The 26408-nt window shown below is 43.3% G+C and overlaps 2 protein-coding genes and 1 long non-coding RNA gene across 20 annotated transcripts in view; 2 read left to right on the forward strand and 1 right to left on the reverse strand.

The window, feature by feature from the left end:
* The window catches only part of PAQR5 (progestin and adipoQ receptor family member 5), a 70229-nt gene extending 64770 nt beyond the window's left edge, over window positions 1-5459 (forward strand). For all 8 annotated transcript variants that reach the window (XM_077881677.1, XM_077881678.1, XM_077881679.1 and 5 more), the window contains one exon: window positions 2187-5459. In XM_077881677.1, the coding sequence (XP_077737803.1) occupies window positions 2187-2428 (242 nt within the window). In that variant the 3' untranslated portion in view covers window positions 2429-5459. The remainder of the gene's footprint in view (window positions 1-2186) is intronic.
* Window positions 1-11006, reverse strand: LOC144303467 (uncharacterized). Its single transcript, XR_013370510.1, has 5 exons — window positions 10944-11006; window positions 5155-5421; window positions 4804-5040; window positions 327-2381; window positions 1-221 (listed from the first exon to the last, which is right to left on the reverse strand). It is a non-coding gene; the product is annotated as an uncharacterized LOC144303467 (long non-coding RNA).
* The window catches only part of KIF23 (kinesin family member 23), a 26423-nt gene continuing 10956 nt past the window's right edge, over window positions 10942-26408 (forward strand). For 5 of the 11 annotated variants that reach the window (XM_077881663.1, XM_077881664.1, XM_077881666.1 and 2 more), the window contains exons 1-11: window positions 12764-12816; window positions 13019-13088; window positions 14163-14291; window positions 17989-18094; window positions 18486-18622; window positions 18831-18940; window positions 19522-19692; window positions 20933-20974; window positions 21699-21811; window positions 21958-22079; window positions 23318-23420. In XM_077881663.1, the coding sequence (XP_077737789.1) occupies window positions 12779-12816; window positions 13019-13088; window positions 14163-14291; window positions 17989-18094; window positions 18486-18622; window positions 18831-18940; window positions 19522-19692; window positions 20933-20974; window positions 21699-21811; window positions 21958-22079; window positions 23318-23420 (1141 nt within the window). In that variant the 5' untranslated portion in view covers window positions 12764-12778. Of the gene's footprint in view, window positions 11071-12763; window positions 12817-13018; window positions 13089-14162; window positions 14292-17988; window positions 18095-18485; window positions 18623-18830; window positions 18941-19521; window positions 19693-20932; window positions 20975-21698; window positions 21812-21957; window positions 22080-23317; window positions 23421-26408 lie in introns of those variants that run through there. The other 6 variants (XM_077881667.1, XM_077881668.1, XM_077881673.1 and 3 more) reach the window with 4 other exon arrangements.

A 26408-nucleotide genomic window follows, 5' to 3' on the forward strand; every position in this document is an offset into this window, starting at 1 on the left:
GGGGGTAGGAGCAGAGGGAGAAGTGGGCTCCCTGCTGAGCAGGGTGTCCGATGCCAATGCCAGGCTCCATCCCAGGACCCGGGGATCATGACCTGAGCTGAAGGCAGAGGCTTACGAGACTGAGCCACCCAGGTGCTCCCCGCTGGTTTCTTAATAGTGTCTCATTCATTCACCTTTAGTCCCATCCTCTTGGGCCTGGGGGTCCCAGAGTAGAAAGACACCTGTATGGGGGAATGTTCGCCAGACGTTGTTAATGACAGATCATCAACAAGGGGTTAGGAAACTTCTCCGCCCTACAGAATGGAGTCTGCCAGACATGGGCCTACCTCTCCCCACGCCTCCAGCCCACATGCTGACTGGTGAGCGTTGACCCACAGGAAGCTCCTCCACATTCCTATCGAGCCACAGTGCTGAAATCACTCTTCTTGCTGTAGCCACATTGCAGATACATCTCATGCTCCTGGCACTTTCTGTCTTTATCTCCTGCCCTAATGGAGACAGGTTTGAGCCTCGGGGAGCTCGGCTAGTCACCTCTCTCTGCTTGGATATGTGCCCTCAGAGACCAGGGCTCTCTGCTGGATAAGAAGCCACTTGGCTGCATCACAAGTGGATGTGGCAATCCCACACAGGCCCCGAGTCTGGCCTGAGTGAGGCAGGGGCGGCATGTCCAGGCACACCTTCTTCCCTGGGGATGCGGCCTGGGGTGCAGGCAGCTCCCTGCTGTAGGGAGCTCACTGGCCACCCACCCAAGAGGACTCTCTCTCTCACACTCCCATTCCCGACTCTGTTTCTGTTCAGGAGTGCAGGTGGTCAGGCTGGTCCTTTCCCGGGACACTTTTGAACACTTACTCTGGGATAAGTCCTGGGGGTACAACGCTGACTTTCTCTCTCTCTCTCTCTCTCTATCTCTCTCTTACTTCAAGAATCCTCTTTAACTCTTGTGTTGTATTCCTTGCTGGAACTGTCATAACAAAGACTCATAGACTGGAAGGGGGCCGGGGGTTGTTGCTTAAATAAGAAATGTATTTTCTTATTATTTTGGCAGCCGGCAGGTGCAGGTGGCGTTGGGCTCTCCTGAGGCCTCTCTCCCTGGCTTGCAGACGGCCGTCTTCTCTGTCTCTCCTCCTAGGGTCTTTCCTCTGTGGATGTGCCTGCCCAGGCTCTAACCTCCTCTTCTTACAAGGGCACCGGTCATAGCGGGTCTAGTGACCTCCTTTTAACTTAATTGTCTTTTTAAAAGATCCTATCTCCAAATATGGTCACATTCTGAAGTACAGTGGGGACGGGGTGTGGGGGATGTTGGGACTTCGACCTTGGGAACCAAGGAGAGGGAGAACAATTCAGCCCTTACACATGCTCATCTTCGGTTTCTGAGGGTTGTTCCGCAAATAGTCCTTGGCCCTGAGCAATGGACTCCTTTTCTCACCACTACCAACTCTGCACATCCCTGCCTGCCCACTCCCACCCCCTCTGCTGGCTCCTCCCCTCTGTGTACGAAAGGCTGCCCAACCAGAGTCCTGGTCATGGGGAGGAAGAGCTCCTGGTCATGTCTGGGATTAACCAGCAGGAGGGAGACGACTGCCTCCTAAGTGGCCATCAGAAGGTCTGGCTGGCGACTCCTTTGGCATTGAAGTCAGGATGGGAATTGATGAGTCCCGGCTCTGAAGAGGTGAACTGTGTAGCAGGACATGATGTCAGACCTCTTCACCTGAAAAATGGGACTGACAGAGAAGTTGTCTGAAACATGGACTTGGCTATCTCGGCTGGGCTTTTAAGTTTTCTCACAATGCATTTTAATTTATTGAGGCCTACTTTACATACCAAATAATTCCCTAATTCTGAGTATTCAAGTCAGTGATATTTTTAGTAAACTGAGCAAGTTGGACAACCATCACCATAAATGAGTTCTAGAACATTATCATCACTCAGAAGACCTCTCGTGCCCAAGTACTGTTAATCCCGATTCCTACCCCCTGTGTGTAGCAACCTCTAATCTACCTTGTGTCTGAGAATTCGTCTTTTCTGGATACTTGATATAGATGGAATCTGACATCAATCTGACAAGTGGTCTCTTGTGCTTGGCTTCTTGCATCCAGCATGATGTGTGTAGCCTACATGCCATAGTAGAGTATCAACAGTCCATTTCTGTATTGCTGACCTTGGTGGCCTTTTCTGTGTTTGCCTAGGTCACAGTCACCAGCTATTCCATGTGTGTGTGATCCTGGCCACTTACATGCAGATGGAAGCCATACTTCTGGACAAGACTCTGAGGAAGGATTGGCTCCTGGTCAACTCCCGGCCCCTGTCTTTCCCTCAGATAGCTGGAGCCATACTTCTGTGCCTCATCTTCAGCCTCAGCAACATAATTTATTTCTCAGCTGCTGTGTATCGGATTCCCGAGCCAGAATTACATAAAAAAGAAACATGATTCAGACCATAAGCTTTTCATGCCAGATGTCAACATTAAGCTACAACATCCCAACCACTATAAGCCAGTGGCATGGTACCAGTTTGCCAAGGTCTAAAATATTCACAATGGTGGGTGTCTTGGAATTTTTGAGTAGGTTCATGTCAATAAGGTATTTAACTGGGGAAATTTCTCTGGATGTGCATTGATTCTGTATTATGATTTTAAAATGGGAAGATGGGTTCAATTAAGTCCTTTTTGGGCAAATCCTTCACATTTCATTAAGTTTTAAATTTATTTAAAATGGGTTTTGCAGTTCTCTTTAAACAGTTGGATTAAGCCTACCACCCTTGTGGCTTTGCTATTAAACAGTTGAATGAAGCTTTACTACCCTTGTAGTATTACCCTTTGAAAATGGAACTTTCTTCATTTGATGAGTTCCACACAGCACAACCTCTGCCCAAGAGGTCCACAGTGGGAGGGGAATAAGCCAGAAAGATCAGCAGAGAGAACATGAATAGGAGGAAGTTGGGTCTACGGGAACCCTAGAGACTGGGGAGGCACCCAGAATGAAGAGACCTGATTTGGGGAGGAGTCTTCTTCCTTTCTCCACCTAGTGAAGGGAATGAAAGTGAAGTGAAAGTGAAAGTCCTCTTTCCCACAAATCCGTTCTGCCTCAAAGTGCCAATTCCCCTGTCATATGGATTTGGATCTTCTTAAAAGTCCACATGGCTGGGTGTCCATGTTCTGTTTTGTTCTGTTTTCTTGTTGCTAGTTTGATGCTGCACAGTATTGTGTAGTGCAGGTCAAATATGTTATGTGTGGGAACTGGCGGAGTTAATCCCAGTCAGCCATGTTTATCTGTCACCTTCTAAATCAATGACATTACCATATTTGGGGCTGTTATACATTTGATGTTGCTTCAGCATTTCAAATATGCTGCAAATTTTAGTGTTCATGTGCAGAGTGTGCTAAAAGCCTTCCTAACGGTTTGGTCAACTGTAGTGATTCTCAAGCTTTACTGTGAATCAGAAGAACTTGGTGGGTTTGTGACAAAAGCAGATTTCCAGGCCAAATCTGGAGATTCTGCATTCGTAGTTTAAAAATGTAGGTCTTTAGGGATTTGCCCTAAATCTGAGCAAGTCCCCAGGTTATTCTAATGCAGAAGGGCCCCAGACCAAACTTGAAGAAATGCTTTGTGATGAATTCCATGAGGCACTGGGCCTATGGGCTTTGCTGTGATTGACCTAATTTTCCACACCTTACCAACCTAAGGATGTATCCCCTGCTTTCTACTCTGCACAAAACTGAACGTTTTCTCATCTGTTGCATTGGGAGTTAAAGTTTAGTGTTTCGTGGTGTTTTCTTCGGAGAGTCCAGAAATGCTGATGCAAAACAGTTTTTAACAGAGGCCCATTAACCCCTGATCTGCATTTGCTAATGACTTAAGGGGTTGTCCATCACAAAGCAGGATCTTCTTTGCTGACTCAGGAACACCCCCATATCTTAGAATGCAGCCTCTATAGTTAACTGGCCCAGAAACTTGAATGGCCTTGTCAACAGCTCATCGTCCAATCCTCTGAGGATAAGTAAAAATTTATATTGGATGAGAGTGGTCAAGAAATATGATTTCATTAGTTTTATTATCTGTTTATTTCCTCTGGGGAAGGTAGACTGATAAAATTATATGGCCTGGTAAATTTTTGGTACATTAATTGCCAGCTGCATGACAAAATTTAGTTTTTGGCAACAATCTGACATTGTTAGTGGAATTTTACCCCAGCAGGGTCTGTGGGCTTCCATTTCATCTTGCTGTAACTGCAGTTTTATGCTGAAAAGTACAAAGTTTAAATACCCTCTTCCAGTAATGCCAAAGACACGAAGCTTTTAAATATCTCTTATTTAGAGAGAGTGCATTAATGTTCTTTGGCTCAGAAATAGTTGAAAGATAATAGGTGATTAACTTGAAGGACCTTTAGATTATTTAATTTTTGGTTATGTGGCTTTTTCATCATACTTAATGATGGAAAAGAAATGGTAACAAAGTAGGACCGGAGTTTCATACTGTTTTTATATGTTTGGCAAATTTAGTCCCATTGTATACTTTTTGGGCAGTGTTACAAGTTAAAATTTGATAACAGTTTCCAGTGTACAGGTTGGAAGCTTCTAGATGTTTGACTGAGAATGGGTTCAAATATATTAATCACCATTAGGTATTAAGTGTAATATGGGTATAGTTTTGGTTAAGCCATCCCAGAAAGTCAAAAAGGCTGGCAGTGTGTGAGCTGAAGACCTCACCAGGAAGATGTCTTTTCATGTAGCAGCTCTCAGTGTTTTTTGAGTGTCTCAATACAACCTGGAGATGTGTCATACTCCCATTAGTAGCAACTGCTCACCATGGCACTGCCTCAGAAGGGATTGTGGGGGGCGGGGAGGCCACAAACTCCCCATGGGATGTCCCTCTTCTTCCTCTCCTTGCTTGAGAAGCACTGCTCCAAGATTTCCCAGACGCCACAGTTGTGGTGACACTTGAATGGGTTTGGATGAGGCCGTGTGGTCCACTTCCTGGTCCTCTGCTCATCTTAGAATTTCACTTTCCACTGGTCAGTTTTTAGAGAGAAACGAATTTGTCCCTATAGATTAGAATGAGAGGTGGGAGGCTTTAGAAACCACCTGAGTACAAAGTGATCTAAATAGCTGGTCTGCAGCAGTCTTTCTCGGAGTGCTTGATGTGGAACCCAGCTTACCTGAGAGGTAAGGTGAGGTGGAGGAGACCAGTGTGGTCACAAGTGTTGGCGAGACGCTTCATTTGGCTCTGTTGTGTCCCAGATGTGTTTTGGCCACGGCTCTATATGAAACACCTGTTAACCCAGTATGACAGCACTTTATAACATACTAGTTAATAATGCCAGTCTCTGATTTTCTAGCCAACAATCCATCATGGACGAAAAAGCAAAGACTCATTTCCAAACTCAGATGTTCTTCCAATCTAACTAATGTCTGGTTTTCTTAAACTGTGTGGGAGAAAAAAAATAAAATTTATTATAATAAAGGCCTGTTTCCCACTTGATTTGGTCATGTTTCCCCCTATCACACTGCAGACATGTTCATTATCATAAGAAATAGATTCCTGTGTGTTGCTAAATCATTCTGTGAATATTTATTTTGTACCCGATATGTATAGAATGAACACCGTTTTAGGAACTGGGGATAAGAGAAGTGAGGAAAACCCACCCTGTCCTCCTGCGTGGAGCCAATGTGCTGATTGTCAGTAGGAAAAGACAGATCAATTCAGATAGTAGTGAGTCCTATAAAGGAAACAGGCCTAGTGGAGAAATGGAAATGGGAAGGACACGGCAGGTGAGATTGGACAGCCACTCTGAGAAGCTGACATTTGAGGAGAGCCTTGATAGGCAAAAAAGGGCCTGCTTGGCGAGCATGTTGCTGGGCAGGTGTTTCAGGTTGAGGTGGCATATGTGCAAAGGCCCCATGACCAGTAGGCAGTTGTCCTGTTGGAAGGATGGAAATCAAGCCACTAATTCCTGAAATGTATATAACTCTAGAAAAAGTATGGATCACTTGACTTTTGAGAATTCTGGAATTTCTCCCGAGAGTGCTTTCTGGGAGATTGTGCAGGGGCTGTCTTTCCTCTGACCTCGTGGTACTTGTATGGGTACATGTAATATATGTATTTCAGACAAAGAGAGAATTGCCACAGCCCTTATCTTCACTCGGGGCAACAGATTTCTAAAATTGGCTTAATTCTTGCCTCCTTTAGAGCATGGAACAAGGAATTTAATCCAGCCTTTCAAAAATGTGTTTGATGATGCAAAATGTACATGGTCAGACCCAAATGGACAGATGAGGCATACCTTGGGAGGAAAAGGTCCTGGAGTTTTAAATTTTCATCAAAAGTCCCAAGTGATTTTTAATGGAGTTTAAGAAACATGAGTCTAGTCCAACCATTTTTTTTTTTCATATTTGGGAAAATGTTGCCAAATAGTATGAAGTATTCCCAGGTACTGGGGTGTCTGGCTGGAGCACTTTTCATCCTTCACCCTTTTGATGTTTACGTAACTCTCTTCTCCAGCAGTGAGAAAGGTGGCTCCCATTATCCACAATGTATTATTCGCTCAATCTTAGAATGTACAGAATGTCATTTCAGAATTACCAACCCATGTCTGCAAAAAGGCTTACTAATTAGAATTCAATAAATGTTTCAAGTTCTTTTTGTCTTGAGCCTTGAGGGCATATGGTCTCAATAGTCTAAATTACTTGGGTTAGTTATGGCCCTTTTATGTGGGTTATTCATTTGAAATATGGTTCAGAGCATTTGTTTCTTTTTGTATCAATTTTACAGCCTCTCCCCCCCCTTCCCAAGCTTGCTATTTTATTGTTTTTTGAGTATGTAAAACATTAACATACAGTCATTCATTTTCAAATGGCCTGGGGAGGGTCACATGGCCTGTAGATGTGAGACAGTGCTGCCACTGCCAGCAAGTGAACGGCAGGGCCAGGGACAGAGCTCCCAGAGTGGTGAGTGTTGAGTGTGTTTGAAGTGCCACAGGCATCCCGTCTTCATTTTACCACCTTCCCTCAAATGCTCTGGGCTTTGGCAGCTTTCTGGTCACTCGTGGTTATGAGTCCCACAGCTGGACTTGCATAGCTGAGTGTTCTGAGTTAATTATGGTTTGCATCCCCTGATGTGTCAGCCTCTCCCCTGTGATTTGCATAGGACCCTCCCAGTCCAGTTTGGCAGTTTCTTATAAAGTCAAATTCATACTTACAATAAAGACCAGCAATCCCACCCAAGAGAAATGAAAATCCCTATCCACTTAAAGACCTTTATGCAAAGAATTATAATTGGGGTACCTGAGTGGTTCAGTGGTTGAGCTCTGCCTTTGGCTCAGGTCCTGCATCTCCCTCTGCCTATGTCTCTGCCTCTCTCTGTGTCTCCCATGAATAAATAAATAAAATCTTTTTTAAAAAGTATACCATAATTGCCAAAAGGTGGAAACAACTTAAATGTCCATCAGCTAGTGTGGATAAACTGTCATGCATTATACAAAGGATTACCACTCAGCAGTAAGAAGGGACCATGTTACTGATATGTGCAACACACACTTAAATCTCAAAAGTATCTTGCTCAGTGAAAGAAGAGACCTTCTGGAAAAGTTAAAACTCTAAGGAAGTCAGAAAAGTGGTTGCCACAGGCTGGGGGTAGAGGAAAGTGATAGACCCCAAAGGGGCAGCACAGAGAAAGCTTTGGAGTGGTGGGAGGATTATACATCCTATAGTGGCAGTGGTTACAGGCCGCTGTGTTTGTCAAATACTAACACGGTACAACCGAAAAGGGTGGATTTTACTGGACATAAATTATACCTCCATAGCCTGACTTTAATAGAAGCCTCTCAGTTATACTACCTTCCTGTCTCCTACCATTACCCGTGGTCTGGATATCTAATTCTAGGGAAAAGTGCAAATCTTTTTTTTTTTTTTTTTAAGATTTTATTTATTCATGAGACACACACACACACAGAGAGAGAGAGAGGCAGAGACACAGGCAGAGGGAGAAGCAGGCTCCATGCAGGGAGCCTGATGTGGGACTCGATAGATCCCGGGACTCCAGGATCAGGCCCTGGGCCAAAGGCAGGCACCAAACTGCTGAGCCACCCAGGGATCCCCGAAAGTGCAAATCTTTTACTGGCTTTGGGGAACCCTTTGGGGGAAGAGATAATGTGTTAGGTATGAAATGCCTGTTTCTTTTCTTTTCCCTTTTTTATTTTATTTTTTATTATTATTATTTTTTAATTTAATTTTATTTTTTAAGAGAATATGCCAGAGGGGCGCCTAGCTGGCTCAGTCAGTCTTTGCTTCAGGTCATGATCCTGGGGTCTTGAGATGGAGCCCCACATCAGGGTCCTTGCTTGGCAGGGAGCCTGCTTCTCCCTCTCCCTCTGCCTGCCGCTCCCCCTGCTTGCACGTGCTCTCTCGCTCTCAAATAAATAAAAATAAAAATAAAATAAAGAGAATAAGCCAGAGAGCTTTAGTATGATTAGAAGCGAGGAAGAAAAAACTGGCCAGAAGAGCTGGGGGCTCCATGTAACTGGATCCTCAGCTGGATTGGATGCATCGATTCCTTCCAAACAAGAGCCTCCGTTGCTGGGTGCCAGGGTGCAACAGCACCACCTAGTGAGGCCGTGGAGATGAGCTGGTAGCGGGCACAGAAAGGAACAGTGGTGACCAATCTGAACAAAGCAACAGGTGCTGGGAAGGTGCAGGGGACCGGGGTGGATGGGGGGTGGGGTGGGGAGGGTGGTATAGAGTAGGGGCCCAGCATCCAGTGCCAGGTCATTGACAGATCTGCTGAGAACTGAGAGTAAGGAGGCATTGTCAGAGGAAGGCAGGGAGGAGAGCTTGCCAGCAGAGGGACTGCTCCATGAGCCTGGGGCACGGAGAGGTAATGTGGTTGGAGGGGTGCTGGGGGCCATGACAAGTGATGGGCTTGGAGAGGAAGAGCCTCAGAGCCCTGTGGAGGGCGTCTAGCCATGGGGAGCTACTGCAGTGTTAGAAGCAGGGGAGTGACATGACCAGATCTGTGGTTTATGAGTTGGTTCGGAGGGTAGCAGCAGGGAAGCCTGTTGGATTCCTGTTGCAGTCATCCAGACTGCAAGATGCTGAGTAGCCAAGGGGATGGAGAGAAATGGATTGAGAGGTTTGAAGGCTATTTAATAGGTAGAACTTTCAAGATGTGGTGAGTGGATGGTTGGAAAAGAAAGAGAGGCAAAAGTCCAAGATGGTACCTGGGACCCTAGGCTTGGGTGGCTTGGGTAGATGGTGATACCATCCACTGTGGGGTAGCAGGTTCAGGGGAAGCAATTAGGGTGCGGTAGGTATGGGGTGCCTGTGGGACACCCACACGGAGAATCCAGAAGGCAATTGGACATATAGGTCTGAAGTGGACAAGGACAAATTTGAATGGTATGTGAAGCGAGGAGAGTGACTGGGGGTGCCTGAGGAGAGGCCTCAGCTAGTGACCAGGTCAAAACCCTAAGCTACAACATTTAAGGGACAAAATACAAAACAACACACACACACACACACACACCCCCCGCAAAAAAAACAAAAACAAAAACCTCACAAATGAGTTCTGAGATAGAGGGGCTTAGGGAGCTTAGGAGGAAAAAAGCTGAAGGCATAGGAAAAGAGGAATCAGTATTTTTTGTGCTGTTGAGAGGTCAAGTAAGGTAGGGGTGGGGGGTGATAGTCTTGGTGAGAAGAGTTCCAAAGGAGAGACCAAGGCCACCTGCAGGGTAAAAGAGGTAAGTAGCCAGCAGCTACACCCAGTTCCTAAATAACACAAATCCCAACCTGCCATTTAACAACAAACTTCTGATGGTTCAAAGGCCTATACATAAAAAAAAAAAACAAACGAACAAACACACGCAAAAAAACCATAAAAGCATCAGGAAAGACCATCCTTGTGTGTAACAACATGGGCCAGGGATATTAAATTATGTCCATTTCACCGGTGTCCAGCGAGGAGATGGGCCTAGAGCCCCGTGAGAACACAGATGTAGACACAGATTTGAGAGCGATGGGCCAAAGTGGGGTAGAATCTGTCCATTTTAGGAAAGAGCTGCTCTGGCCATTGCTCTTCAAGGGCAAGGCCCAAACTCCATCCGTTCATCTCTGTATGTGGCCACACAAAAATTCAGCGGGGTCATTGAAAAGATCAACTTGGCTTGACTCGCGAATCGGGGGGCATCCCATCCAGCAAGCAGAGAGGTGCTCCCAGGACCCTAAGTGGAAGGGTCTTCATAGGAGGGAGGGTGGGGCCAGGGAGGGGTCAGTGACACAAGAGAAAGGACCTGGGGTGGAAGGCGGTGGTGGGGGTGGGGTCCTACTCTGGGCATCATCTCCTCTTCCTCTTCCTTTGGTGCGGGCGGGGAGAGGAGGGGTCCCCGTGACAGGTGCCCTCATGGGTGCCCTGGCTGACCCGTTCTGACCACGCTTCTGGGGGAGGGGGGGCTGGGGCTCCATCTTGGGCGTGGGGTTTCCTTTATCACAGCGCCGGGGATCAGGCATTGGATGGAACAGCGCGTGTCTGCGGAAGGGCCGGGGGCAGCGGCGAGGGAGATCCGGGGAGGGTGGAGGCACAGGGCGAGCCCGCGTGCGGGGCGGGGTGGAGGCCAGGGAGGGGGCCCGCGGTGCAGGGCTCGGCTCCCGGGCGGGAACGCTGCGGGCTGGGGGGTCCCCCGAGGCCCTGCCCTTCCAGCCGGCTTCCTGTGCCGCAGGGAAAAACCCCGCAGCCGCCCGGCGGGGAACGTGGAGGGGGCGGGGTCTCAGCGCCTCCGAGGTCCGCCCCGCAGCAGCACCTCCCGCCCGCGCCCGGCGGTCGCCTAGGAGACCAGCCCCGCTTCCGGCAGAGCCGGCACGTCCTCCGAGGCCACGCCCCTTTCCTCCGAGGCCACGCCCCTTTCCCCGCGGGCGGGCGCTGATTGGCCCGTTTGAAATGCGCCGCGCGCGAGCTCACCTGGGCTCCCGGAGCGCCGCGCCTGGGCCGCCGGGTCCCGCTTCCCGCGGTCCGCCGCCCCCGCCGCCCCCGCCGCCGCCGCCCCCGCCGTCCCGCAGAGCCCGGCGCCCGCCGCCATGAAGCCAGCGTGAGTACCGGCCGCGTCCCCTCGGTCTGCACCGGCCGCCGGCCCCGGAGGGGGAGCCCCCCGCGTGGGCGCGGCGCCCGGGCCGCGGCGGCCCCTCCCCGGGGGCTCTGTGCCGGGTGGGGCCCCGCGACGGGGGCGCCGCGGAGGTGCGGGCGCGGGGGCGGGGGCGGGGGCGCGGGGGGCCCTGGCGCCCTCCAGGTCGAGGCAGGCCGAGCCCCGGGAGCGCGCCGGGCGCCGGGCCGCGTGACAGCCCCGCCCCGCAGGCCCGCAGGCCGCAGCCCCAGCGCCCGGGAAGCAGCGCCCGCTGCGGCAGAGCAGCTGGTTATCCTAGGGGCCCGAGTATAGACCTTCTAGCTTAAAAAAAAATATATATATATATACACATATATATATATTATATATATACACACACACACATATATATACACACACGTATATGTATACATGTATATATATGTATATATATGGGATATGTATATATACATATATATGTGTATGTATATATATTGAGTTTATGTATAATATACATGTATATATGTATGTGTATATTTATTGAGTTTATATAGAGTATATATGTATTATTTATGTATATATGTATATGTATATATGGGATATATATATGCATATATGTGTATATGTATATATATGGGATATGTATGTGTGTATATATGTGTATGTGTATATATACATACTGAGTTTATATATATTGAGTTTATGTATAATATGTATATATACACATATGTATATATGGGATATGTATGTATATATACATGTATGTGTATGTGTACATATATATTGAGTTTACATATGTATAATATATGTACATGTATGTATGTATGTGTATATATATTGAGTTTATATAGAGTATATATATGTATTATATATGTATATATATGTATATGCATATATGGGATATGTATATGCATATATATGTACATGTGTGTATATATAGGGGATATGTATGTATATATACTATATATGTGTATGTGTATATATATTGAGTTTATATATCGAGCTTATGTATAATACATATATGTATATATGGGATATGTATATGCATATATATGTAAATATGTATATATATGGGATATGTATATATACATATATATGTGTATGTGCATATGTATATATATATTGAGTTTAGAGACCCACTATAGTATTTTGTATTGGAAACGCTAATTGGCTTGCTTGTTTCGTCTCGAAACGTGTCGTGAAAATATTTGATTTTCTATGCAGTCTCGGCGGCGCTTAATTTTACTGTTAAATGTTCATCTGCACTATTGATTTCTTAACCGTCGGGGCTGGCGGTGTGGAGGAAAGCCGACAGCCTGATTGATGAAGCCCCAAAATAGCTTCTGATTGTAAGAGGGCAAGAAATGGCAGTGGGAAGACCCAGTTGTGTTCGAGGACAAAGGATGATGGCTTAGAGAACTCCGATAATTTGTTCCTTGAATGTGTAGATGTACATCTTGCTGAAAGAATGGATTTCTTTTTTTTTTTTTTAATCATTTCGTGAAGTTGATCACCTGTCAGCCTGCCTTGGCGATGGATGTTGGGGCAGTGTGTGCGCTGGTGTGCATGTAGGTCTTGAGGATAAACCAGGTCTCAGTTATCTATGGATTTTTCGAATCTGTAGTGCTTCCATAAAATTGTCGTCCAAGAAAATATGCAAGCTAGTTTAAATATAGAAAATTATCTAGTACCGAAGATGTCTCCTGAACCCAATTTGCCGTACTTTTGCATTAGGTGAGCCACAAACATTCTTTTTTTTTCCCCCACAAACATTCTTCTAATGCAGCTTATTTTTAACGTTATTTGGGGTGTCATATTTTAGAACTGCTCAGGGATAACTTTATAAACCCAAGGAAGACTGTCTCTGTGAATTATAGGTGAGGTTTTTGTATGTTATTTTGAACTGATTTTTTTTTTTTTTTTAACCTGTGACCAGGAGGACTAAGACGCCCAGGAAACTTCTAGTGAAGAAAGGATCCCAAACAAGTCTTAAAGACCCAGTGGGGGTAAGGTCTCCCTGTGAATTTGTGTGTGTGTGTGTTTTCTTCTGTCCTCTTCTGTCTTCTGTGTATGCTTGGAAGGGATGGAGCTGTGGAAGCAGAGTCAGAGAACATTAGTTAAATGGGTAAGTCTGGTCCCAGCTTTAAAGTTTTGTTTCTATATAGGATTCATTAGTAAAATGAAGTGTTTGGGTATGTCAGTTGCATAACTCCTATAACTAACTATAACTTGAAAAGTTAGATAATGAAAGATATTCTTCAGCTGTCCCGGAGAATTCTTCTACTCTCTTGGAAGGCAGGGAAATTTCTGCTTGGATGAGCATCCTCTCCCATCTTTGGGGCTTTTAAATAGTGACTGATGGTATGCTCCGTAAAGACACTGGTGTAGAACAGCTTAATTCAGTCTAGTAACTCATCATAACTGCATGTACTTCATGAGTTTCAGGCTTTGGGACTTTCTTTTAAAGACAAATGGCAAATAAAAGAAGGTTGTTTTGCCCTGGGATATTTTTCTCTCTCCTTCACTGGCACCAGAATGTGTCTCTTGTTCTAGGTGGGGGGAAACTGATGCTTTGCATTTTCAGCTGAATAGTTCTTCCTCGACCCTATCACTGATTAAGAAGATGTGTTTCAGATGATGTGCTTACTCATTTGTATATTATACTTATTTGTATATATGTTACATTTGTTGGTATATAGTGTTAAGCTGTCAAGTTTTATTTGATATCCAATATCAACAAATTCTAACAGCTTTTCAGATAATTCTCATTGTGTGATATGTTATCAATTTTAGAGATTTTTATATTAGTGGTAATATAAATTTACTCAATTTGTGCCAGTATAATAGTGATTTGATGCTTTTGTCATCCAAATTTATTTTCATTGTAAGTGTATTTAAAGCTCCTCATACCTGATAGATCTGTTTATAGCTGACAATGTCTGGTAGCAAGTTTTGGTTTTCATAGCTCTAAGTTCATATAAATCTCTTATGCTGAGAGACCAAATGTTGGATGAGTGAATGAGAAGCTTAAATGCAAAGTAGTCAACCTTCATTCTGGAAGCACATTCCTGTAATTTCAGGTGTACTGTAGGGTGCGCCCACTGAGCCTTCCTGATCAAGAGTGCTGCATAGAAGTGATCAATAATACAACCGTTCAGCTTCATACTCCTGAGGGTTACAGGCTCAACCGAAATGGAGATTATAAGGAGGTAATTCCCATTGGAACCAAGCTGTTTTTACTTGAGATGTTCTCTCCTGAAATGGCTTTTCCATTTTTTTTTTAACATTTAACACAATTCACATTTCTACTTTTTTTTGAAAAATTTGTTTACTTCCCTCTAACCTCTATATATAAAGTGTGGATAGGCTTATGTTTGGTATTCTTTGAGTTAGGGGATTGCTTATATGAGGCAGTTTCTTGTACTGGATATTTATTGTTTTTTAGAGCATAGGTTTGGGATCTTGAATGATTGTGCTAGGTCGCTATACATACAGACACACACACAATTTCATGTGCAGATTAAAATAGCAATAGGCGTTTTGTATTTGTTTTGACCTCCTTTGAAGTGTTGTTTAATAAAATCTTGAGCAAAGTGAGTTTAGTTCAGTTCAAACATTGCACTAAAGCTGCAGGGCAGAAGGAGATTTTCAAAAACGAGTAGGACACAATCCTTGCCTTTATGGGGCTTTCAGCTGAGTTGGGGGCACCAGATAGAAAAGGGTAACCTTTATATAGATAAAATAAATCAGTGTGCTGAAAGAGCTGGACTATGGGAGTGCAGAAGGAAGCATGGATTCAGGCTGTTGTCTCTCTGTTGAGCTGCCTTTCACCCTCATGCACCCTGCTCCTGTGAGACTGTCAGAAGCCCACAGTGGCCTCTGGATTGCTCACATTGGATGGACACCTCTTGTCATAATCCATTTGTCAGCAGGACCATCCTTCCTGAAGCCCTCTTCCGTCTCCCCATCCAGGTCTCTATGTTCTCAGCTGTAACTGGCCACCCTCTTCAGGTTCTTCTTCCTTTTCTAACCTCTCAGTGCTGGGGTTGGCTACACCTAGGGCTCTTTTCTCTACCCTTTCCCATGGCTTTAAATGTTGCTTATAGTTCTGGAGGTTTTTTTTTTGTTTTGTTTTGTTTTTTTTTTTAAATTTTAATCTCCAGCCTAAACCTTATGTCTGCTCTAAGCTGGAACATCCACTGTTTGCATGTCATGTAAGCATCTCAAATTTTATGTGTCCACAAGAACTCTTGATTTTTTTCCCCCTCTAAATCATTTCCTCATTTCCTCTCAATAAATGGTAGTACCGTGCGTCTCCTGCTTGTATCCCATTGACCAGTACATTCTGTAAGTTCTGCTCCAATGTGAAACTGTCCTTCTGTTTCTATCTTCACAGCCCTTGTCCCTGTCTTAGCCCTGCTGTTAATCACCAAGACTAGTGCTTCTCAAATGATCTGTGGTGGAGGAACAGCTTTTTAAATTTTTCAGTGCATTGTGATTGGATACTTTTGTGCAGCTTTGCCATCTGAATTAGACCATGGAGAAGTGATTTTGTAATCTGTTCAATGAGACGAGCCTGTTGATCACATGCTGGGATGTTGCAGCCATGTCAAATGGCTAGAAAAGTTTCTAAACTTCAATTTCTTTAATTCTCTCCTCCTAGACAGGAAACAAACCAGTTCTCAGAGGGGCACTGATTTGCTGACCATACTTTGAAATATAACTGGACTGCCTGTTTCCACTCTGAATCTTATTCTCCAATCCATTTTCCACAAAGCCACCAAAGAGAGCTTTTAAAGTATAAATCTGGGCAGCCCCGGTGGCATAGCGGTTTAGCGCTGCCTGCAGCCTGGGCTGTGATCCTGGAGACCTGGGATCGAGTCCCACATCAGGCTCCCTGCATGGAGCCTGCTTCTCCCTCTGCCTGTGTCTCTGCCTCTCTCTCTCTGTCTCTGAATAAATAAAGAAATAAATCTTAATAAATAAATAAATAAAGTATAAATCTGATCTGACCCTTTTCCTGTTTAAAATTTTCAAGGCATAGTCGTTAAGTGAGCAAAATCCTGCTTAATTTGCTCTATTTCTCTACTGTCAACTCGTCCTAGTCATCCAGTCCTGAGTTCCTTGGATAAGCCCAAATCCTGTTTCAGTGCGGTCCTCTTGGCATGGACTTTTTCTTTCTTTTGGCTCTTAGCATGAATGGCTCCTCATTTGTGGATTTCAGCTTAAACATCTCCTCCTCAGAGAGAATGTCCAGACCACCTTATCAGAAGTGGCACCCTTCCCCGCTTCTGTCCCAGTCTGCCCTTTATGTGCTTCCTTGATAGCACTTAGCACATCAAGAGTTTTATTTTCTCTCTCCCCTGCTATAGTGTAAGCTTCAGGGGGATGTGTGCCTTCTCTGTCCTGTTCCCCGTTCAGTGAATATTCAGTGGACGAAGGATGAACATTCTGGGACAGCTTCATGAGGAGTGGGCCTTCAAAGATGTCAAATAACTGAGAACTGACTTGCTGTGAAGAACTTCACTTCTCTGTTAGATTAATTTCAAGTATGTAAAGTAGACAGAAAGCTTGGTGGGGATTAACAGTTCTTTCTCACTGCCTTGTGACAGGAGGCAGAGCTGCACTGGAAGTGGCTGTGACACCAGTCAGCACTGCAGGCTTGGGCAAGTGCCTCCCCTTGGGCTCAGTTTTCTTTACTGGAAAGGAGGGCTTTGTTCACAAGGACTTGGAGGTCATCTGGCTGAGCTGTCAGCACTATTTTTTGTGTATCCTTTCCATCCTAAGATTCCTTATTCTTGTGAACTCTACTGCTATTTTTACAGGATTGCAACAAAACCTTCCAAGAAATGAGAGTTAGCCTAGCTGAAGTAGGTGTGTGATCTTTAACAAGTTTTAAAATGAGCATGGTAATTAGCAGTATCTAATCACAGGTCAGAGTTAAATGATTCACTGCCAAGCTAAGGCAGTGCTTGGCACATGCTCCATGCTGAGAGTCACCTGTTGTATTGTGTATTTGAGTACTGATCTATACTTGTTTCCTTTTGGAGACTGCTAATTTTAAAAACATAAGGGTCATGATAGTCCTATCTGTACAGGCTGAATTTAAGGACAAGTGTATTTAACATAGGAAAGAGGGGTGCTGCTTGACAAAGGCTATAGTCCGTAATAGATTCTAGTGAATGCTCACCACTGACATTTGTGAAGTAAAAACTGTGAAATTCAGGAAGATCACAGAAACACTTGCAGTATTTCTCCAATACAAGAAAACAGAAAAAGAACAAAAACAGAAATAACAGAACTCCAGCCCCTGTACAATTAGGACAATTCAATTTACATGAAAATATATTTATATACCCCAGCCCCCAAACTAATTTTCCAAGTAGGAGTTTGGTAATATTTTAGGTAATATGGTTATAACTTTATAATACTCATATTTTGATAGAAATTTGATAATTGAAGTATTGGTTTTTTTTAAAGGTCACAATTAACATTTCTTTCATAGAAGAATTCAAATGAGATTATAGTTCATTTCTTTTTTTTTTTTTTTTTTAATTTAAGATTTTATTTATTTATTCATGAAAGAGAGAAAGAAGGTGAAGCAGGCTCCATGCAGGGAGCCCGATGTGGGACTTGATCCTGGGTCTCCAGGATCACGCCCTGGGCTGAAGGCGACGCTAAACCACTGAGCCACCTGGGCTGCCCCCACATTCTCTTTATAAGGGATATAACTGAGTCATGTCATGACTTTTTTAAGGGTTCCAAGTTCAAAGACTTTATGTTTTCTGTGTGTCTAGATTTTAAATGTTCATGAAGAAACATCTGAATACATTTAAACAGATATATTTCTAGCTTGGATAGAGGGAAAGCCCATTCATATGCTTTTTATTTTTTCCTTCTTCACAGACTCAGTATTCATTTAAACAAGTATTTGGGATTCATACCACCCAGAAGGAGCTTTTTGATGTTGTGGCTAATCCCTTGGTAGATGACCTCATTCATGGCAAAAATGGTATGATTTATTGGAGTTTTTGTTACATTTTCTTTTTTATCCCCCTCTGATAAAGCTTTTTTGATACTTATATATTTGGTTATGTTTGGTCTTGAATTCAGGTTTAATTTGTTAGGGTGGTATAAAACCTGCTTTTTAAAATTTTAAATTTTTAAGTAGGCTTCACCTTGGGTGTGGAGTCCAATTCGGGGCTTGAACTCACTACCCTGAGATAAAGAGTCAGATGCTTAACCAACTGACCCACCCAGGTGCCCCTAAAGTCTGCTTTTTTGAGGTGGTTAATTTTAAGAGTTTTTTTAATTCAATGAGTAAATATTAAAAGTGGAGGACTTTTAAGGTATAACCAAGCATGACTTTTAATATATATTCCATGTGACTTGCTCCATTGTAGGTCTCCTTTTTACCTATGGTGTGACAGGAAGTGGAAAAACTCATACCATGACTGGTTCTCCAGGGGAAGGAGGTCTGCTTCCTCGCTGTTTGGACATGATCTTTAACAGTATAGGGTCATTTCAAGCTAAACGATATGTAAGTATAATTTTTTTGTGTTGTGACTATTTATCTCGAGGACAAAGGGACCAAGATACCTGTAAATACAGTAGTGTTAAAGGAAAACAATAAACTGGATACATTTTGAAACCTGAAATATTAAATGTTTCTCATTTCTTAAATGTGTTTCTTGCTATTTAAGTCAAAATCTACAAAAATCTTGGTCTGATTTTTACCCCCACTTCAGGTTTTTAAGTCTAATGACAGGAATAGCATGGATATACAGTGTGAAGTTGATGCCTTGTTAGAACGGCAGAAAAGAGAAGCCATGCCCAATCCAAAGACCCCCTCTAGCAAGTGAGTATTCACATCTGTATGTGACACTGGCCCAAGGGGAGCCCTGTGTGGTGGTGTCTTCAGGCATAGGGAATGATGAACATGAAGGAGAGTTGGTCTGACAGTTGACTTTAGTGAGATCAAAATTGAAGGATTTTTTTTTTTTTTTTTTAAGATTTTATTTATTTATTCATGAGAGACATAGAGATAGAGGCAGAAAAACAGGCAGAGGGAGAAGCAGGCTCCCTGCAAGGAGCCCGATGCAGGGATCACACCATGAGCGCTCAACTGCTGAGCCACCCAGGTGTCCCAAGAATGTTCCTAAGTTTATTTGCTCAGATGTTCTCTTTGGTTTTGAGCACACAGTCCTTGAATTACTATTCAGAGAAGGTGTCAGTCTGGGTGGAGAGGATATAAAAGCCAGTGCTGTGTATCTGGAGGACACGGGAGGGTACTGTTGGCTGACCATGAGTACAAACAGATGGCTTTGTGCACTGACAGGCCATTTAATTTCTATCTTTTAGTTTCCCTTTGGGATCAGTTAACTTTTGATACTGACTCAACGTATAAGAGCATACTTTTTGGCTTTTTTCTTTTTTCAGACGACAAATAGACCCAGAGTTTGCAGATATGATAAATGTACAAGAATTTTGCAAAGCAGAAGAGGTTGATGAAGACAGTGTCTATGGTGTATTTGTCTCTTATATTGAAATATATAATAATTACATATATGATCTATTGGAAGAGGTGCCATTTGATCCCATAAAGCCTAAGTAAGTAGTGAAGAGAGTCCCATCTTAGCTTTTTAACCGTGGGGGAAGCCACGTTACCTCAGGGAGCCTTAGCTTTCTCAGTAATAAATGGTGATAATGCTTACTTTTGTTTGCATAGTGAAATATAACTTGTATATCATGCATTTGGTGTTCAACGCATAATTTTATTCTTAACCAGGTATGCAGCTATATTCGGGAACTAGTGGGTTGAGGCATCTAAGGAGCAGAGAGACCTGAATATTCATTTTCGACATTACCCTTGAGAACTCTTGGCCTTGGGGCTATGCGTGTGGGTTACCTTTCAAGAACCTTACGCTTAGTGTTGGGAGCTGGTAGCCACATTAACCATCTGCAGTTGGAGATCTCTACAGAACAGAGCCCAAAGCTGTTGTCTGTACAACTAATACAGACCTTTTCATCACTGATTAATATGAAGTGACATCTGTATCCTCATTCTGCCAGAGTTCAAAGACAACTCCTTAGATCTCCTTGGGTCTTGGCCGGTTCAGACTGAAGAGCAAGCAATTACAGCTTGGCATCACAATCCGCATTTGTGCCAGAGCAGACTCTGGAGTCTCATTTCACATTACTGTCTTGTTCTTGAGTTGATGGTTTTGTTGCTAAGTGAAATGGTTATCTTCAGTGCTTTGTTAGGGCCCCTCAGAACATAAATAATATGAAAACTAACTCAACATTATTGGTGAAACAGCTGGATATTTAGAAAACCATTAGACTGAGAAGTGGTTTAATAAATTACATTAAGCATTTGATAGATTCCTTACTTTCCCATCTGTTTCAGGGTATCAGTTCTGTATAACCAGCTTCTTCAACTTTTGTGATGTCATTCATTGTTGCCAATCTGTTTCATTTTTTGTTCATGCGCTACATTTCTGTTTGGTTTGTTCTAAATTATTTTAGATTATTTTCATAGAAGCCTATCTTGGTTTTCGTTTACAAAAAGAAGACTGACAAACATGCCCTGCATGCCTTTGTAACCTTTCTGATAACTCCTTGAATGAACTCACTGGGTGCATGTTTGGCACTGAATTCAGATTTAATTGGTTAGGGCGGTGTTTAACCTGCTTTTTTGAGCTGGGTTAACTTCAAAGTATTTTTAAATATGATGAAGAAATATTACAAGTAGAGGGTTTTTAAAGAGCGGACTCACTGTGACTCTCACTACTCTGGACTGAGCCTGGCTGCTGTAGAAACAGTAACTTACCCCTTATTCCTTTGGTAGGTGGAACAGTTGCAGCACGCCCATGAGGAACACAGATTTTGTGTATGTGAGGATGTTGACTTTTTTCTTAAGGAGAAGGGTGCAGTTATACTAGTGGTTGGCATCTGTGGCATGTTTGCATGTACGTGGTTTTTCATTGGCCCTGGGCTGGCTGCTTCCTCTAGGCCCCTCCCTCCCTGCCGCCTGGGCATATACTGAGGGATGGTGGCTGGTACACATTTCTTCTCCCACCGTTCATGACGCGGAGGCCGAACAGGCGGCACCCTTTCCATCCTTACCCTACTGTGCAGATCAGAACTTGACCAGCCACTTTAAAAAGATTGCCATTCCTGGTATATACCAAACTCTTCCTGAATTTCTCTTTTGCTGACTCTGATGTCAGAACCAGCTGACTCTGATGTCAGAACCAGCTCTCTCTGTTGATCCCTTAAAATTAGGGAAATGCTAGATTTTGATGTTTAACCTGTGCATGTGATGTTGCTATAATGTTTTGATCTCTGTGTTTAGTAAGTGTTGTGTGCTTTATTAGAACAAATTAGAGCAAAGCTTCTAAAACAACATAGGTTCCTGTGACCCTGTTGTGTAACTAATCCTGACTATATACTCTTCTACTTACTTACCCATGTTTACTGTTTTTTGGAGCTTTTGGCTAGGCTTATTCCCACTGTACAAATTGATATCATGTGGCCTGGCATTTTAGTCGTAGTCTTAAACAGAGATAATTAGGATCTCATTATTTAGACTGCTGTCTTTTTCTTTCTCACAGACCACCACAATCTAAATTGCTTCGTGAAGACAAGAACCATAACATGTACGTTGCAGGATGTACAGAAGTAGAAGTGAAATCCACTGAGGAGGCTTTTGAAGTTTTCTGGAGAGGTTAGAAACTGAGCTAAAATTAGGAAAATCTGAAATATAATCCTGAGAGTTGCTACTATAATCTGATGGCAGTACTTTTTAGTAGAAAGCATGTATACTGTAATGACTGAGTTCAGGTGTGATCAATGATGTCTCTGTCATCACAGGCCAGAAAAAGAGACGTATTGCTAACACACATTTGAATCGTGAGTCCAGCCGTTCCCATAGCGTGTTCAACATTAAATTAGTTCAGGCTCCCCTGGATGCAGATGGAGACAATGTCTTACAGGTAAATTAGTAGTGTGTGGTGTTTTTCTTGTTTTAACAGAATCTTATTAGTATTTGGAACTAGAGTAAATCAGGGACGTTTGACTGCAATGAAGACTGTTTTAGAATTATTATATGTGGGTGATGACTTCATCACATTTAAAAACTATTCCATTATAGAGTGTGGTTTTGGGAAACTGGCTATTGAATCTGAGAACCTGTGAAAAAGGTTTACAAATCTTTATAATCTCTTGAATAGAGGAGATAAAATAAGTATGTATGAGTCATTATTTTATCTCTGAAGACTCATTTTGTATGTGGGAATTCATTTAATGGTTTTAAAATGTCAGCGGTTAACTTTCCAGGGTAGGTACAGTTTAGGAGACAACAATTCTAAATTGTTCTTCCCTTGGCTGATAGGCCAGTAGGCCTCCCATTTGCTGATCATCCTTTACTGCTGGGCCTGTCACACTCTAAGGCTTACATCAATTAGTAAAAGCATTTGATCCTGAATAGGAATCATTTAAAAGCTTTAAGCTATTAAAGTATAATCCCATTTGACCCTTATCATGAAGGTTTCCACATGGCCTGAGGACATGGTATGGCAGGGTACTGAAGACCAGCAGGACTTGAATTCTTAGTCCTATTAATTTGCTAGCTGTCTGACCTGTGATAAACTCTTTATAATGTGAGGATTAAAGCAGGCAATGAATGTACAGTTCTTATGAGGCCAGTGTCTGGCTTATATAGTCAGCACTCACAAATTTAGCTAGAAAATACTAAGTCACACCTCCACATACACTTGCTGTCCTTTAAACACATTTAATATAACAAATCAGTACCTCTTGCTTTTCATTTGTTATTAAACAGAGTATTTTGAAATTGTTCGATTATACAATTGTTACCTATCTGGTTATGGAAAAATTTAGGATAGGCCTGTTCTAGACACACTACTTAGCATGCACAGATTCAGATCCTGAGTGCAAGGTACTGTGCTAGAGATAAGAACACTGGTTGAGAGGCAGTCTCTGCTTTCATGGAGCTTAGAGTACATTGTGGAAGACCAGACAATGGGCGAGTCACCGTCACTACCATGTGTATGTTGAGCATATGCTTTTAGCAAACTCTCCCCCCAAAACTTGTATCCTTTGGCCCTACTGTTTTGTATTGTGCAAATGTGATACTTAAGACTCAATAATTTGTTTAAAGAACTTTGTAAACCAGTAATACCTCACATTTGCATTACGATCTTCCCTTCAGGAAAAGGAACAAATCACTATAAGCCAGTTGTCCCTGGTAGATCTTGCTGGAAGTGAAAGAACTAACCGAACAAAAGCAGAAGGGAACAGATTACGTGAAGCTGGTGAGCAAAGCACTTATCTCTTGCTACTTTCAAAGACTTGTAATGCCAGTCATCTGCTGATTGATAGATGGTTAAGCAAAACTGTCTTCAATTTTGATAATTTAGAGGCTAGGTGTAGTGGTCAGTGCTGTTTCTTGAGTTATGCTGGTTTGGTATCAGTATATTACAATGACTTCTTGAGGAATGAGAATAAGTGATTAAAATAAATACAAAGCAAGTTATATTGTATGTGTTACCAGTAAAGTACTGGATCCTTAAAGTTAAGTGATTTAACAGTTATTCCAACATTCATACTAGTGAAAACTGGCTTCTGGAGGTAGGAAAAAATCTTTGAACAGAAAGCAACTTGGAAGGAAATGTGGGGTTTTTTTTTGTTTTTGTTTTTTTGTTTTAATCTTTCATTAGTGTAACCATTCATGTTATGTTTTACGTAATAGCATTTATGGAGTACTTACTGTGTGCCAGTATTTGAACACTCATCCAGTCTGGGGATGTGTGTGAGGAGAAGTTTAGGGAGGAAATCTGTGAAGCTTAATTCTAATCCCACTTAAATTGAGTGGGATACAAAGGACAGGGTTAAAGTCATTCTTGACAGAGGAGGCAGCCACTTGTAAACTGGACTATGGCAGAGTCAAGGTCACTGAAGTGAGAGGGTGTGGGCTGGTGACCCATGACAACTGAGGTGCCAGAGCAAGGCAAGGCCTTCTCTGTCATATTAAAAAGCCTGAACTTTGCCCCGAAGGAATAATGGTGGTTGCCAATTATTAAGGAACTAGTGTGTATCATAGTATTTACTAGGCATGGGCTTAATTTCTGGATTCTGACCTTTTAGAGCTGTTTCATACCCATTTTTCAGATGAGGAAATGGGTTGGAAGAGGTTACCTAATTTTCCCAAGACTGGAGCCTGGGTTTAAACCCAGTTTGGTTGGATTCTCAAAGCTTGTGTCTTTCTACTGTTATACAGCCTCCCCCTAAAGCCAATAAAGAATGAGTCTTTTAGAAAGATTGTTTTCCTGTGTAGAGAATTAATGTACCAAGGCAGGTCTAGAGATATGAAAAGAATTGGGAACCTTTTGCAGTAATTCAGATAAGCAGTCATGTCCCCTGGAGGCAAGGGTGGGAGAAAAGGGAGAGATAGTGAGGAAGTAAGTCCACTTGGATGTGGAGAGGAAGCAGGAGGGGAGGGGGAAGATCCAAGATCTTGGTTGAGGAGAAAGCAGTATGAGGTACAGGTGTAGGCAGTTAGAGAGTTTGTGTTAGATATGTTCAGCATATTGCAGTGCAAGTGCCTAGTCACTGGATGTACACACATGTGGAAGGAGAGAGATTTGACTTGAGGTTTTGCCACTATGATGGAAGCAACAGAGGAGATGAAATTATTCATGGAGGGATAGATGGGAACAGGCTGAGGGCAGAGCCTTGAGGAACAGATGCTTGAGGTGATGGATTTAAAGAACCTGGCAAGGAGAAGAGAAGGTGATAGCCAGGTGAGATGACAAAAAACCCTCAACATTATGTATCTGTATATAAGACAGAGCATCTAGAACCCAGGTCACAAGAGGAAGGATTCACCTTGATGGGAAGAGGTTTATCTCAGTGGAAGAAAGTAGAAACTTGAGGGTTCTGATGCTTTGGAGTAAAACCAGAAAGAACTGGCAGTGGTAATATGGATGTGGAACAGGTGGAACAAAAACTAAGGTGTAAGCATGAGGAGGAGGAGAGGAGAGTGTGGCTGGGGTGCAGGTTTCTAGAGGTGGTGCGGTTCTGAGTGGTAAGGGTGTGGGGTGTGGGCATAGCTGTGTGGCTCCCATGGTGAAGTGAGAGACACTGACCGGAGTTATGGGAGTTGGGGCCCTCTGGTGACCTGTTACAGTAGTCCTCATAGATACCAAAATGATGCAGGAGCAGGCCTGCAGGGGAACATGGAAGGGTAGCAGGCTGGGGACTAGGAAAATGCTGCTGGCCTCCTCTGCTCACCATCCTTAAAAACTTTAGAAAACAAGTAACTTTCACTTAGGCTGCAGGGGGGACCACTGTCCTTCTGGTAGCTAAAGGGTAACCTTGCAGGGCTTTGTACCATGGCTGCAGGGTAAAGCCCAGAGACACTTCACAGAGTATTTCTGAATGAATAACATACAACCATAGGATTATAAAGGAAACCAATTAGGTTGAAATGGGTTTTTAAAAGTATATATTCTTAAAATTTTATTTACTTGAGTAATGAGCAGAGGGAGAGGGAGAAGCAGATTCCTTACTTAGCAGGGATGTGGAGTTTGAACCCAGGACCCCGAGACCATGACCCAAGCTGAAGGCAGATACTTGAAGTGTGTGACTCTTGACCTGGGGGTTGTGAGTTCAAGCCCTACACTGGGTGTAGAGATTACTTAGAAATAATAAAATCTTAAAAAAAAAAAAAAAAGAAAGGAATTCTTGTTTGGATGTTAGAAGGGACAGAGTTAGCTGGATCCGGAGACACATGACTATTAGAAACAGGAGCCCCTCCAGGTGCTGGGGGGACTTCAGTGCTGATGAAGCCAACTGTAGCCTGAAATGGTCATGCTTTAGAGATAATATTTTAATAATGAAGATAATGAACATCTGCATCTAATATACTCTTCATAGAATTTAAGGTTTGGAAGAAACTTTATGGGCCATGAAGTATATAATGTTGCATGCCATGGGCAGTCCTTTTGATAGAATCTGTGAAGAATGGTGCTCAACTTCTCCTGAAACACAGCTATTAAAATACTTCTGAGGGGCACCTGGGTGGCTCAGGTGGTTAAGCATCTGCCTTCAGCTCAGGTCATGATCCCAGGGTCCTGGGATAAAGCCCCGCATCAGGCTGCCTGCTCAGAGGGGAGTCCGCTTCTCCCTCTCCCTCTGCCCATCCCCCCCACCACCTTGTTCATGCTTGCTCTGTCACTCTCTCAAATAAATAAAATCTTTAAAAATAAATAAATAAATAAAATAAAATACTTCTGAATACT

Source organism: Canis aureus, chromosome 32 (genome assembly GCF_053574225.1).
Source record: "Canis aureus isolate CA01 chromosome 32, VMU_Caureus_v.1.0, whole genome shotgun sequence".
In the NCBI taxonomy this organism is placed as follows: domain Eukaryota; kingdom Metazoa; phylum Chordata; class Mammalia; order Carnivora; family Canidae; genus Canis; species Canis aureus.